The sequence below is a fragment of the Pelophylax lessonae genome, assembly GCF_965119305.1.
Source record: "Pelophylax lessonae genome assembly, chromosome: 4".
NCBI lineage: Eukaryota > Metazoa > Chordata > Amphibia > Anura > Ranidae > Pelophylax > Pelophylax lessonae.
The window spans coordinates 601,622,669-601,636,975 of NC_138771.1; the positions used below are offsets into that span (position 1 = coordinate 601,622,669).

General features: G+C 43.0%; 1 protein-coding gene across 2 annotated transcripts in view; it reads left to right on the top strand.

The window, feature by feature from the left end:
• The window catches only part of TSPAN16 (tetraspanin 16), a 48,817-nt gene extending 34,909 nt beyond the window's left edge, over positions 1–13,908 (top strand). The window contains exons 5-9 of one of the 2 annotated variants that reach the window (XM_082257012.1): positions 1,046–1,120; positions 3,683–3,790; positions 7,361–7,495; positions 7,662–7,745; positions 13,273–13,907. In XM_082257012.1, coding sequence (XP_082113138.1) covers positions 1,046–1,120; positions 3,683–3,790; positions 7,361–7,495; positions 7,662–7,745; positions 13,273–13,326 — 456 coding nt within the window. In that variant the 3' untranslated portion in view covers positions 13,327–13,907. Of the gene's footprint in view, positions 1–1,045; positions 1,121–3,682; positions 3,791–7,360; positions 7,496–7,661; positions 7,746–13,272 lie in introns of both variants that reach the window. The other variant, XM_082257013.1, reaches the window with a different exon arrangement.
• The last annotated feature ends 399 nt before the right edge of the window (positions 13,909–14,307 follow it).

The window sequence follows — 14,307 nt, forward strand, 5'->3', positions numbered from 1 at the left end:
AACCATCCTATTATTCATTAAAACTAGGGATCGACCGATTATCGGCAAAGTGGATATATCGGGGGCGGATATGCACTTTCCCCGATATATCGGAATCGCCCCTGAGGTTACCGATATTGCCGATATTTCGGGAAAGTACATGTACCAGAGTGATGCCTGCAGCTAGAGGCATCACCCCGGTACCGGCGTCCATAGCCGACGGTCGGCTGTCTTGTAATGACAACCGATGTGGCTGAGAAGCTGCTTGGCTGTCATTACATGGAGCCGGAGGGGACTTTCCCCCTCCCGCCACCTTCCCCGGCACACAGGGAGACCTGGGCAACCAGCCTGCACGGCCCCTGAAGACCCGATCAAAGCCGCATTCGTCTCTGACGGGGTCTCCATGCAAAAACCCAGAAGTGATGTCATGACATCACTTCTGGGTACTCGGCGCCAGATTAAAAAAAATTACAGCATTCAAAACAGCCAAACTTGGCATTTTGAATGCTTTTAAGTGCAGAGGAGGGGTTTGGGGTCTTTTAGACCCCCCCCCCCAGATCCCTCCACAAGAGTACCTGTCAAGAAAAAAAAAAGAAAAAAAAATGTTTTTTAATGTACAAAAATATTGGCGCATATCGCACGATACCGATATGCATTGGCTAAAATATTGGTATCGGTATCAGCAACGAAAAACCTATATCGGTCTATCACTAATTAAAACCCTCCATTTGCTAATGGTTACCCCTCCATCCTCTGTTTAATGGCATAACAGAAGGTATTCATTTATTAAAGCCCCCATTGTACATTCTCATACATTATACCTCGTCTTCCATATTTTCCTGTTGTTCTTTAAAATAGGCTTGATAGCGCTTCCTCGTTTTTGTTTTGTTCCCCTTGTTTTTCTGCTTCCACATATGACCCCCTCCCTATACCTTCTGCTTCTACTCTACAGTACTGTATATATCATTTGTCTCCACTTCCTATTTTCTACTTTCTTTAATTGTATTTAATGTATAATTATAGTTGGGGGCATTATTGGCTGACGTTCGTCTCTCCTTTCCTCCAGTTTTTCATCATTATCCTTATTATCTTCATTGTGGAAATAGCAGGAGCTGTTGTAGTGTTGGCTTTCTCTTCTTTGGTAAGAATTCTAACCATTGCATGTGTAGTCTAACATTTTACAAAAAAAAAGTAAAATTAAAATAATGAATAAAAAGAATCACAAGACACATCAATTTCTCTTTTCTGCTGTTAGTTAACAGATAACAATTATGATTGTCATACCTATCCTAGAACCTAACCTCCTAGTGGTGACAGTATGGAAAAATACAAGATTACAGTAAAACCTAAGCAGGGCCGCTGATAAGGCAGAACAACTGGTCCTGTTGTATTGGGTTCGGGCTCCATCAGCTCAAGAGGGGGGCCTGAGCAACTTTATAGTTATTTCTCCCAAATGAAAAAATAGGGTTTCCTAAACTACACCCCGTCCTACTTGCTTAAAGGTGTGTAATTATATTCTCCTGGGCCCCATCAGGTCAACAGAGGGACCCAGTAGGTGAGAGTAGAGGAGGGACTTTTTTCTTCTCTTTTTCTGTGCCTCATGTTGTAGTTTCCGACCGGCCGTGCCCCCAACCACTCCACTTTAACCACTTTATACCCCAGTAACCCATATGTGCAGAGGCAAAAAGCTATGCTTTAACACCCACACACCGCACATATGGCAGGCCATGTCTATATGCTGGGAGCTCGCCACCAGCACAAAGTCTGAGCAGCTGAAAACAGCTCTTGGTCCCAAGAAAACATCAGTAGCCGGCGGTACTGGGTCAGGGGCGGGCCAGGGGTGGGGTTGAGGGTTGGGTGGAAAGGGGGCCCCATCAGCTAGGCTGTACGGTGCCCCATAAAAACAGTGGCCCTGCACTCAAGCCTTCATCGAAAAACCAAGTGAAGAAGATGTGTCTTTCTGCTATACTGCACTATAAGTATTCACACAGTGTAGTACTATAGCTGCCTTTGCATAACTGTGAACAGTGGAAACTATAGCACAGAGAAGAATCAGTATACTCACCTCTCATCTCCCACCTCTTTTTGGTTCCAGCAATGAACCCTTAGTGAATCTCTTTGGCATTTGACACTTCTATATGTTGCTTGCCCAAAGCCCCCCCCCCCTCCCTCCCACCACCCCACCACCATACCACCACCACCACCATTTGCTGTGACCCCCATCCTCTAACCAATACGTCAGTACATGGCTCAGCACTAACATAGGGGTAAGAGAATAGAATCACAGTGCAAAAGAAACAAAGGCATCATATTTAATGCCAAAGACACTTACAGGAGTGAGTCTTTTTGGGATTTGCTTGCCTACTCCCACCACAACTTGGTGTGACTCCATCCTCCAAACCCGAGGTAGGACTAACATGGGACACCAGAGGTGGTTATACTTATTCTTCTAGTGCAGGAACTGGTGGTTTCATATGGTTAGACACCCCACTGGGTCTCTTTAAAGTAAAACTCCAGAAAAAATCGTAATACAAAGTTGAAATACATACAGTATATGTTTACTGTTTTACTTGCCAAAGGATTTGTGAGTCTGCGCAGCCAGTCCTGTAATTTATGCATATTTTCCAACCACACAGACAGACAGTTGACATAGATAGTCCCGGATTAAGCAATTCATTTCCTGGTTCAGTAGTTTAGCATCTTGTGCTCCCCCTCTAAATTTAATCCTGCTTTTTGGACAGGGAATTAGCATCATCCCTTTTGTCCAATGAGCAGAGAGCAGACCCAGGAATTTGTAATGTTAAAATGAAGTAACACAGCAGTCTTTCTGACTAGCACTGGTGTTTGCATTACAGGACTGGCTGTACAGATTTACATATCCTTTGGCAGTTAAAACAGTAAATTTGCATGTGTTACATTTATGTAGCTATATATTTTTTTTACATATAAGAAATAACAGCCTGTAGGTTCTATGAGGTCTTGGAATTGGAAAGTTTTACTGAGCAGATGAAGAATGAACACATGCACACAACACTAAGACATTTACATATACTACATAATCTCTCCTAAGACACAGAACAACCATTCCCAGGGCTATTTGCATTGCCTGTTGTTTATACAGAGGTGACTCAGAGGGGGGTGATTGATTTATTAAAGGCAAACTGACTGTGCACTCTGCACTGCAGTTGCTCCAGAGCTTAGTAAATGAGCAGAAGTTCTGCTGACTTCCATCATCCAATCAAGTGCAAGCAAAAATGCCCTTTTTTTTTATTTTCCTTGCACATGATTAGGTATTCTTTGCAAAGTGAAGCTTTACCTCATTTACTAAGCCCTGGACCAATTGCACTTGCTGAGTGCAACTGCATTTTGCAAAGTGCACAGTCTAGTTGCCTTTAGTAAATCAACACCAATTATTTATGCTTCATTGCTTTATAGATGGAAATTTGTACATTTCTCATTTGTTTACTGCTAAAGTACAGCTTTTTACCTTAGAACATGCTTAAGTGAACCTGTCAGCATTTGTCAACCTTTAAAACTAAAAGGCACACCTAAGAACTGGCACCACGGGGGGTTCTGAGAGAACACCTGTATGTAAAATTGTGGTGCAAATGATTAAATCAGGTCCTGATAACAACCACTGAGCTAGTAGAAAGTGATGTAATAATTGTATCTGGCATTTGCATTTCTATTTAATCTTTTTCAGTCTAAGATCTTCATTGAGTATCTTGGCAATGTGGCGGTGAAATTCCTGCGGGAAGATTACGGTCGGAACAATGAAATGACCACAGTTTGGAATTCAACGATGAAGGAGGTAATACACAAATGTATCATCCATTTTAATAACATATACACATATGGGTTGTAAATACATAGCTGCAAAAACGCCAGTGTGACAGGTGAGGGCTCCTATCAATGATGTCTTCCATTAAAAACTGCAACCTAAAAATTTCCAAGTCATTGCATTTACTCACTCATCCTCCAGCCAATGTCCATGCAACCATGGAATATAGATCACCAGCTTTTGCAGTTCTCTGGGCTATTGCTGAACTTCATGAGGCTGGGGTTCTCTACTGGTCATGGACATTGCAAGCTCTGATGTATTTGTTGGGAGTAATCCCAGAGGCGTAACTAGAACCTTTAGGGCCCCGGTGCAAGAAACCATGAAGGGCCCCTCAGACCCCTGGTCGGGGCCCTTCCCTTCAAGCCTGGGGCTCTTCCCATTGATCCTGGGGCCCACAGCGGGACCCTTTAACAAGTTCTGCAGTGGGCCCCCTTTCTGCCATCTTGGGGCCTCCCCACGGTGGTGGAATGCCAGTGGCCGGTCGCAAGTGTGACCTTTGCGATCCTGGAAGTTCACCGACTGGTGTCAGTAGTTTGTTTTGGTATTTTAATTGTATTACTTTTTATCATTTTATTTATTTATTTTTATAATGCCACTGACTATGACTCTGTCCATTCAGAAAAGTAAGGAGCTGGTAAATTACATATTTACCGACCCCTTTCTGGTTCTCTATTGTGACACATCCCCTGCAGCAGCTGACAGGAGAGGGAAGTGAGCATAGTGAGGAGGGGGGGGGGATTAGTGGAGCACACAGGGGCCCAGAAACAGCAGAACACAAGTGAACTGGATGGGAGGAGTGGCGGAGGCAGCTTACAGAAGAACCAATCTCCTCCATTTTCCTCCTGCAGCTACAGGAGGAAAAAGGAGGACAGTGATTTCTCTACATGCTGTTCCCGCCGCCCCTCCTATCAAGGTGTACAGGGGAGCCACACAGGCCCCCCTGGAGCATGGGGCCCAGTTGCAATTGCAACCCCTGCAACCCCTGTAGTTACGCCCCTGAGTAATACAGGTTGGAAGTATCTGATACCTGATGTTTAGGTGTTGGAGAAGAAAATTGGATAGCAGATTACATCCAGGTGAAGGTTTGGCATCTAGAGGTCTGATGGTATGGGTCTCAGGGACCATGTAGCCATCTATCAATCGACTTGTGTACAACCAGCCTTTTGGGGTTTTCCCTGAATGATCAGTGCCATGTGCTCACTCTTGCAGACAGAGGCCATGTGCTTTCTAAGATGCAGCAAGTGTTGAGCATGTAGAAGGATTTAGAATTCTGATTTGTCTCAAATGTCGCTTCATGCAAAAAACATACCACCTGAGACCCAGTCTGTATAGGTAGTATGGCAACTCACTGATTCGACAAGGTCCACAGGGAGTATCAATTCATCAAGAAGACTCATAGGGGAAATCTAATGTAATTTATTGTAGACAGGTACATTACATGGGGATGTTTCTTGAGCTTTCTCAGAGGTGTGAAAACATTTTGATCAAATAGCTTGCTTACTCTTTAGAAAGACCTCTTTACTCTGTAAAGTTAAAACTGAAAATAAACTCAAGAGCAAGAGGAGGTCAGACCTAGCCTATGGCTGTACAACATAGTACCCAAAAAAAGGGTAACGCAGGGGAGCCTACTAATGCACAACATCAAAAAGAAAACAGGCTGCTGTGACAGCACATATGGAGTGTAAGGGTTCATGCACAGGAGCATATTGGGGTAAATGACATAAAATATCTCCATATTTTGGCATTCTGAAGCAAGAGATATTTTGTACACCCACCAGTACTAATTCATTACGAGATATGGCTCTATGTGGGTATACACAGGTCTGAGCATAAACATGTCTAGGGGTGTATGTCCGTACGCATAAGTATGTTTACACTCAGAGCTGCATATATAGTACCCACATACATCCTGTAATCCATTTCTATAGGTGTCCAGTGACTAAATATTATTGGATGTGTAATGTTCTACATATGGAGTATAACAGGTGGCACAGTGGTGTAGTGGTTAGCACTTTCACCATGCAGCAAAAGCGTCGCTGGTTTGAATCCCAACCACAACACTACCTGCCTGGATTTTGCATGTTCTCCCTGTGCCTGCATGGGTTTTCTTCAGGCACTCCGGTGTTCTTCCATACTCCAAAGACATGCTGGTAGGTTAATTGGATCCTGTCTAAATTGTCCCTACTATGTGTTTGTATGAATGTGGGTTAGAGACCCTAGATTGTAAGCGCCTTGAGGGTAGGGACTGATGTGAATGTACAATGTATATGTAAAGCGCTGCGTAAATTGACAGAGCTATAGAAGCACCTAAAATAAAAAATATAAATGCATTATGGAAACCTCCACTGGCCAAGTTATACTGGAGGTGTAGTGTTCAATGTATAGAGTACAATAGAATTGTGCAGGTCATAATGGAGGCTCATTGTTATACATTACATCTGTATGTAAAAATAGAGATTCATCAAACTTGGGACTTTATTATACAGTACACAAAGGTATGATACAGACACAAAATAAAGGTCTAAAATATTAACACTTTATTTGGACATATGCATTTAAAGACAGCTCAAAACCAAATGTACAAATTAGCCTTTCGAAGTTACTGTATACAGTATATGTCCTTGAGATCAACCTGTGAGGGTCGACGTGTTTGGCACGGGGAACCAGGCTTTATCAGGACCTGGGATGTCAATGGAAAGGATTGTAACAATTCATATAAATAAATTGTTATTGTGACATTTCATACAAAACCACAGAAATACACAAAGTACATAATGTATCACAATAAGTGAAATAACAATTTATCTTAGTATATGTACTCATTCTGGAATTAAAGGAAGATTAAAGAGGAAAGAAAATCAATATATGGAAAAATATAATGGTAGGCATTGTAAAAAAAATTTTCACCTTTGAACAAACAAAATAATATTGGCCTATATAAGTGCAATGCCTACCATAATATCTTTCTGTATGTTGGCTTTCTGTCCTCCTTTATCCTCCTTTTATTCCAGAATGGGTATTAATACTAAGGCTAATTGTTTTTTCACTTATTGTGATACATTATGCACTTTATGTTTTTTTTGAGATTTTGTATGAAATGTCACAAAAACAATTTATTTATATGTATTGTTACAGTACATTTACATTGACATCCCAGGTCCTGATAAAGCCTGGTTCCCGTGCGAAACATGTCACCCCTCACAGGTTGATCTATACTGTATACAGGAACTTTGGATGGCTAATTTGTTCATTTGGTTTTAAGCTGCCTTTAAATGTATATGTCCAAATAAACTGTTAATATTTTAGACTTTATTTTGTGTCTGTATCGTACCTTTGGAGGTATAATTAAAGTCCCAGGTTCGATGTATCTCTATTTTTGTATATTAAGGTAGGAATGATACCTCCAAGGACAAGAGTTGATTTAACACCCTTTCCTCGAATATATTATGTACATCTGTATGTAATTTATTAGATTTACATTTTTGATCATTAATAGTGGTGAGGTCATCCTACTAAATATCTACATCTTCTGCCTTCCAGTTAAAGTGCTGTGGATTTAATGGATATCAAGATTTCAATAACTCCACCTACTACAGGGAAAATCGTGAGTTTCCTCCAATCTGCTGTGCTGACAAGAGCCCCTGCCAGGAGTCTAATATCAGCCGTCTGATCAAGGTAAATGCAATTCATGGACTAACCTTAATAACCTTGAAAATCTGACATATCCAGAAATGATTGTAGCATCCCAGTAGATCCCATTGTAGCAACTGTGTGTGTCCATCCTGTTCCATAGTCTATATGTGCCTTGCTCCTTGTTGATACTTTTTCTTTCACCTCCCAGGGTTGCTTATCTGCCTTTGAGTCCTTCCTATCTAAAAATGGGAAGATTGTTGGAGGAGTTGCTCTCGGAATCTGTGGTCTGGAGGTAAATGGATCCCACTTGTTGTTTGATCATGTGTCATTTTATAGTAGTAGAAATTCTAAGTATCTTTTTAAACGTGGAAGTAGATGCTTTAGTTGATTTGTGTTTTTTTTTTCTTTTCTCGATTAAATAAGATGTTTTTACATTGCCAACTTCAATACAAGATCTTTATCGAATCTTTAAAATTCTATGAAATTTTTGTTTGAGTGTGAGTGCCTATAGCTTTAATTCTTAGCTATTCTTAGATGATTACATCTATGGACAGCCATGATTGTAAATTAATAGGCTGTGACATGGCAGACAACACTGTAGTAAAGAAGCAAAATGTAATATTGGAATACTTTGCATTTGTAGGACAAGTAATGGCTGATTGTTGATTAACCACTTGCCTACTGGGCACTTCCTGCTCAGGCCAATTTTCAGCTTTCAGCGCGTCATACTACACTGTACCCATATGAAATTTTTATCATTTTTTTCACACAAATTGAGCTTTCTTTTGGTGGTATTTAATAATCTCTGGGTTTTTTATTTCTTACAAAAAAAAAGAAAAAAGACAGAAAATTTTGAAAAAAAAAAAAGTTTTTCTTATTTTCTGTGAGTACATTTTGAAAATAAATACATTTTTCTCCTTCACTGATGTGCGCTGATGAGGCGGCACTGATAGGCTGCAATGATGGGCACTGATGAGGTGGCACTTATGGGCACTGATGAGGTTGCACTTATGGGCACTGATGAGGTGGCACTGATGAGGAGGTACTAATATGCCGCACTGATGAGCACTGATAGGTGGCACTGATAGGCGGCACTGATGAGCACTGAGAGGCGGCACTGACGGGCTGCACTGATGGGCACTGAGAGGCGGCACTGATGGTCAATGAGAGGCGGCACTAATGGACACTGATGGGTGGCACTGATGGACACTGACGGGTGGCACTGATGGGCGGCACTGATGAGCACTGATGGGCAGCACCATCAGTGCCCACACTCAGTGCCCATAGTGCTGCTAGTCAGTGCCCATCAGTGCCTAGATGAGCAGGCACTGATGGGCACTGACTGGCAGCACTATGGGCAATGATTGTGGGCACTGGTGGGGGGGCACTGATGGCGGGCACTGTGGGCAGTTATTGCATTTTTTTCCCCCTCTTGTGTAATCAGGGCACTGGTGATCAGTGCCCTGATTACATTCCTCAGCGGTAAGGTGTCACCTTACCGCTAATCGGCTCTCCTCTTCCTCACACTGCAGTCTCTGTGTGAGGAAGGAGAGCTGGCGATGAGAGATGATCTCATATGTTTACATATGAGATCATTTCTCATTGCATGGTCCGATCACGTGGTAAATGCCCGTTCTGATTGGCCATTCACCACGATCTGTGATTGGCCTTGTCCAAGGGACACGGCCGACACAGATTTTCCCCGATGCGCGCTCGCGGGTGCGCGCGGGGAGCCTGTCACTGGGAGGCCAATTAAAGACGGCCTTCCGGAAATTAGAGCCCGCGCTGTAGCCGTCTTTCGGCTATAGCGCGGCGGAAGGTGGTTAATGATGTCAGTATCTTCCTGGCACAGGGTAGTAAGGGTTTGGTGCACCTTCTCCTGGCACAGACAACTTGAGTATATGGAATAAGAGATTGGTTCAGGGTTTAGTTATAGGGGTTATTTTATGAGAATTTAATGTTAGCCAAAACTTTTCTTTTTCAGAACCTCTTTTAGGTTTTTATTGCTGTGCATGGTCCTGTGGGGCAGATTCAACTTCTCTATTTGCCTAGGTCACTATTGTTGCTAGAACTAAACTAAACATATACATATACTGAATATATACACTATATTACCAAAAGTATTGGGACACCTGCCTTTAAACGCACATGAATTTTAATGGCATGCCAGTCTTAGTCCGTAGGGTTTAATATTTAGTTGGCCCACCCTCTGCAGCTTTAACAGCTTCAACTCTTCTGGGAAGGCTGTCCACAAGGTTTAGAAGTGTGTCTATGGGAATGTCTGACCATTCTTCTAGAAGCGCATTTGTGAGGCTAGGCACTGAAGTTGAACAAGAAGGCCTGGCTCGCAGTCTCCACTTTAATTCATCCCAAAGATGTATCCCAAAGTCTTTATGGACCTTGCTTTGTGCACTGGTCCCGATCATTTGGTGGAGGGGGGATTATGATGTGGGGTTGTGTTTCAGGGGTTGGGCTTGGCCCCTTAGTTCTAGTGAAAGGAAAGGAATTCTTAAAGCATCAGCATACCAAGACATTTTGGACAATTTCATGCTCCCTTTGTGGAAACAGTTTGGGGTTGGCCCCTTCCTGTTCTAACATGACTGCGCACCAGTGCACAACGCAAGGTCCATAAAGACATGGATGAGTGAGTTTGGTATGGAGGAACTTGACTGGCCTTCACAGAGTTCTGACCTCAACCTGACAAAACACCTTTGGGATGGACAGGGCCGTTTGAAGGAATTTGGGGGCCCCAAGCAAAATGGACATGGAGGCCCCCCCGCACACACGCAAAGCCTACAAGAACCACAGCATAGCCATACAGTTTAAGTTCACCCACACTTTATATAAATAAAAAATGAGTAGAAGGCAAGGCAGACTGGTATCCACTAAGTTCTCTGATCATCTTATACAGCTTTATATTTTTCATTAAACTTAAGTGACCCCTATACAACAAGTTGCCAGATATTATCGCCCCTCCCGTTCCCCCACCATGTGCCCTAGATGATACCAGGGGGACTTTTTTCTTATGCTATGGGACTATCCAGCTGTCTGTTAACAGGTAGGTATTTTGCACGAAAAAATGGAGTGACAGACTGTCAGTGTGATCATACCTGTCACTGGCCTGGTCCGGTCCACGTGTGTGAGGAGGATGTGATGACTCGTGGTGTGTCTCTCTCTGGCGAAGTTCGCGGGCCTGGTAGGGTGGCGCCACTCCCGCACATGCTTTAGGCCGCCTAAGCTGGGGCGGGGCTGGTGCGCACTGCGCAGATGTGCGCTGCTGCCGCGCACTCTCCCCCTAGCGAGCCGGCGTGGCGTGACGTCATGCCGCTCCTCCGCTGTGCGCCCGCCCGCCTGTCACAGGCCGCCTGTGTGTTGTGAGGCCGGCCTGTGTGTGTGAGGCGCGGCGCGTGGCCGCGGCGTTTGTGTTTTGGGTTTTTGGGATAATGTCAGTCTGTGTCTTGGGGCCCCAGGCCAGCTTGGGGCCCCAAGCAATTGCTTGTTTTGCCTGCCTTGACGCGACGGGCCTGGGGATGGATTAGAGCGGAGACTGCTAGACAGGCCTTATCGTCCAAAATCAGTGCATCAATGCACTATCACAAATGCACTTTTGGAAGAATGGTCAAACATTCCTATAGACACACTCCTATACCTTGTAGGCAGCCTTCCCAGAAGAGTTGAAGCTTTTGCAAAGGGTGAGCCAACTAATTATTGAATCCTACGGACTAAGACTGGGATGCCATTACCTACTTGCTGCTCGCCCACCATCAAATGGCGACAGGGCGGAGCGGTGCGGCTCTCGTTTTGGGAGGACGTCATACGGCTCAGAATGACCGATCTTGTGTGCCTGCGGGGGCACGCAGCGCGGCGATCGTGCGGCGACCGCAGCTGCACCGTGTTCCTAGGACACAGTGCGACCCTGATCTTGGTAAAGAGCCAATGTAAATGTGGAAGCGCCCTTTATCGGCGCTCCTCGCCTCACACTGTCAGAGTGACCCCAATCAGTGCCCACCAGTGACCTCAATCAGTGCCCATTAGTGATGCCAGTCAGTGCCCATCAGTGCTGCCCATCAGTGCCCATCAGTGCCCATCAGTGCCGCCCACCAGTGCCACCTATCAGTGCCCATCAATGTCACTCTTCAGTGCTCATCAGTGACGCATATCAGTGCCACCTAGCAGTGGCCATCAGTGTGGCATATTAGTGCCTCCTCATCAGTGCCACCTAATCAGTGCCCTTCAGTGCCACCTCATCAGTGCCAATAAGTGCCACCTCATCAGTGCCCATCAGTGCAGCCTATCAATACCCATCAGTGCCGCCTAATCAGCGCACATCAGTGAAGGAGAAAAATTACTTATTTACAAAACTTACTGACAGAAATTTTTTTTTTTTTTCAAAATTTTTTGTCTTTTTTTCTGTAAAAAGGTTTTTGTGATTAAAAACCACCAAAATAATGCTCTATTTGTGTGAAAAAAATGATAAAAATGTATTTGGGTACAGCATTGCATGACCGCTCAATTGTCATTCAAAGTGTGACAGCGCTGAAAGCTGAAAATTGGCCTGGTCAGGAAGGGGGTGAAAGTGGCCAGTATTGAAGTGGTTAAAGTTAATTTGCGTGTAAAGGCAGGCATCCCAATTCTTTTGGTATTATAGTGTGTGTGTGTGTATATATATATATATATATATATATATACTGTATATATATATATATATATATATATTTATTTTTTTTATTATTTTTTTTTTGCTTTAGTTATATCTATAGGTTAATATATGTAATAAAATAAGTTAGGACACTATTGCTTTGCCAAATTGTGCTTTACAGTACTACACTACTGGATACTGAGTATCTTGAAGAGAGTCAAACAACAATTAGTGCCGGTTCACATTGGTGCGATGCGGGAACCCTGCAAATCCATTGCGGGTTCTCGCATCGCACCCGACTCGCAGGCAGTTCACACTACCATATGCGAACTGCTGGGAGTGTTAATACAAAGTTAATGACACCCCCAGATTAGCTTGCATATCGCAGTGTGAACTGTCTATTCGGACAGGAATCGGATCGCATAGGTGTGAACACCCATGCGACCTGATTCTGGTGGGGACCAAAAAAAGGGTCCTGCGTGACTTTGGTCCGAATACGATGCAAATTCAGCCGTACAATCTGTATGGGGGAATTTGCACCGCACAGACATCGCTTGTGATTTGCAGAGCAGTGCGCTCCGAATCACATGCAATGTCTGACATCGCTATAGTATGAACCGGCACTTAGGCTCCATTCACATATATGTGGCGTCGGTTTCTCTGCAGTTGCGGTTTTTCTGAGTCCGGTGCGGTTTCCATTTCCACGTATTTTGCTGTCCATGGACTTGCTGTCCATAAAGAAAAATAGCAGACATGGTAACGCACGTGGTCAGAATAGCACCAGCTGCACAGCCTGCCCCTATACTACCCCAGCCTGCCCCTATACTAACCTAGCCTGTCTATATACTACTCTAGCCTGCCCCTATACTTCCATAGCCTGCCCATATACTGCCCTAGCCCTCCCCTATACTGCCCTGGCCTGCCCTTTGGATTTAAACATAATGGTATGTCATATACTTTTGCGTATAGACAAGGTGCTTGCGAATAGACAAGGTGCAGTTGCTTGTATATCTGACTTCCTGATAAATTTAATTTTAGTTTTAATTATCATGATATAAAATAATAGATGTGGGGGCCTTCTACCATAAATGATCTGTGTGCCATGCAAAGTGCTATAATTTTTTTTATGTGCTTGGTTTTATAAATTAAATAAATGTTGTTTGTTGTGTTTGCCTTGCAGCTTGCAGCCATGATTGTCGCACTTGTGTTGTTTTGTCAGATCAGCAATAAGTAATCGATTGGATCTGCCATTCTTTTTGCTGGGGAGATCTCTTCTGATGGTGGTATTAAATATGAATGCAGAGGGTAAAGCTCTGTGTTATGATTTAGGAGAGTACACTCTGTGTAGTTTCCCTTTTATTTAAAGAATTTTCAGCATTAGCTTGTCAGTTTGGTATTTATCATCTGTCCAGAGCAGATCCCAGCAATGGGTAAAGATTATCAGCATCGCCACTGAGCCTACCGCACATCACCTTATTATTTAGACTGAGACTTATATAAATTCTATTTTCTTATACTTTTTACCTATAGAGGCTTATCTGATAACGCATTGTAAAGAAGCAAAAATAGATGTGAGCAGTGCACTGACAGCAACTGATCAGATTTCAGCTTACGGTAGTCAGAAAATATAAATGGTTGCTCACGGCTACTGTACTTTTTACATTGCTTTATGCCTTATTGAATAAGCCCAATGTATAAAAAATTAACACTGTTACTGTATGTCCACTCGTTGCTGTGGGACACAAAAAAAAAAATGGAGGAAAGGAATATGTCTCCCAATTAGCCAACCAAATTGAGCTGTCTTTTTTGCAGTGAAGCTTTAAAAAAAAACGTTATCTGGCTTCTGATTGGTAGCTTCTGTTTTTTTTCTTCTTGTTTTTTCTATTTTCTTTAGGAATTGTTTGTTTATGTAAAATGTTAATGAATATTTTAAAACGTTGTTAAATAATTGAATTCTAAGGGCTAAATAATAAAAACTAAGGCTGTTATAGGTGTACTGTGATTTTTTACCACTTTAATGTATTTTGGGTGCCTCAAATCCTGACCCCTTTATATCCTGTGCTATTTATTGTAAAAGGGATGAGGTGTCCTAAAAATAATCAAATTATTACAAGGGTCGAATGGCGAGAAGTTTGTGAATGGTGGGAGGAAAGAAAGGAAAAGGAGGGGAAGTTAAGAAGTGGTTAGGAGGGGTGGTAAGAGGAGAAAAGAAAAA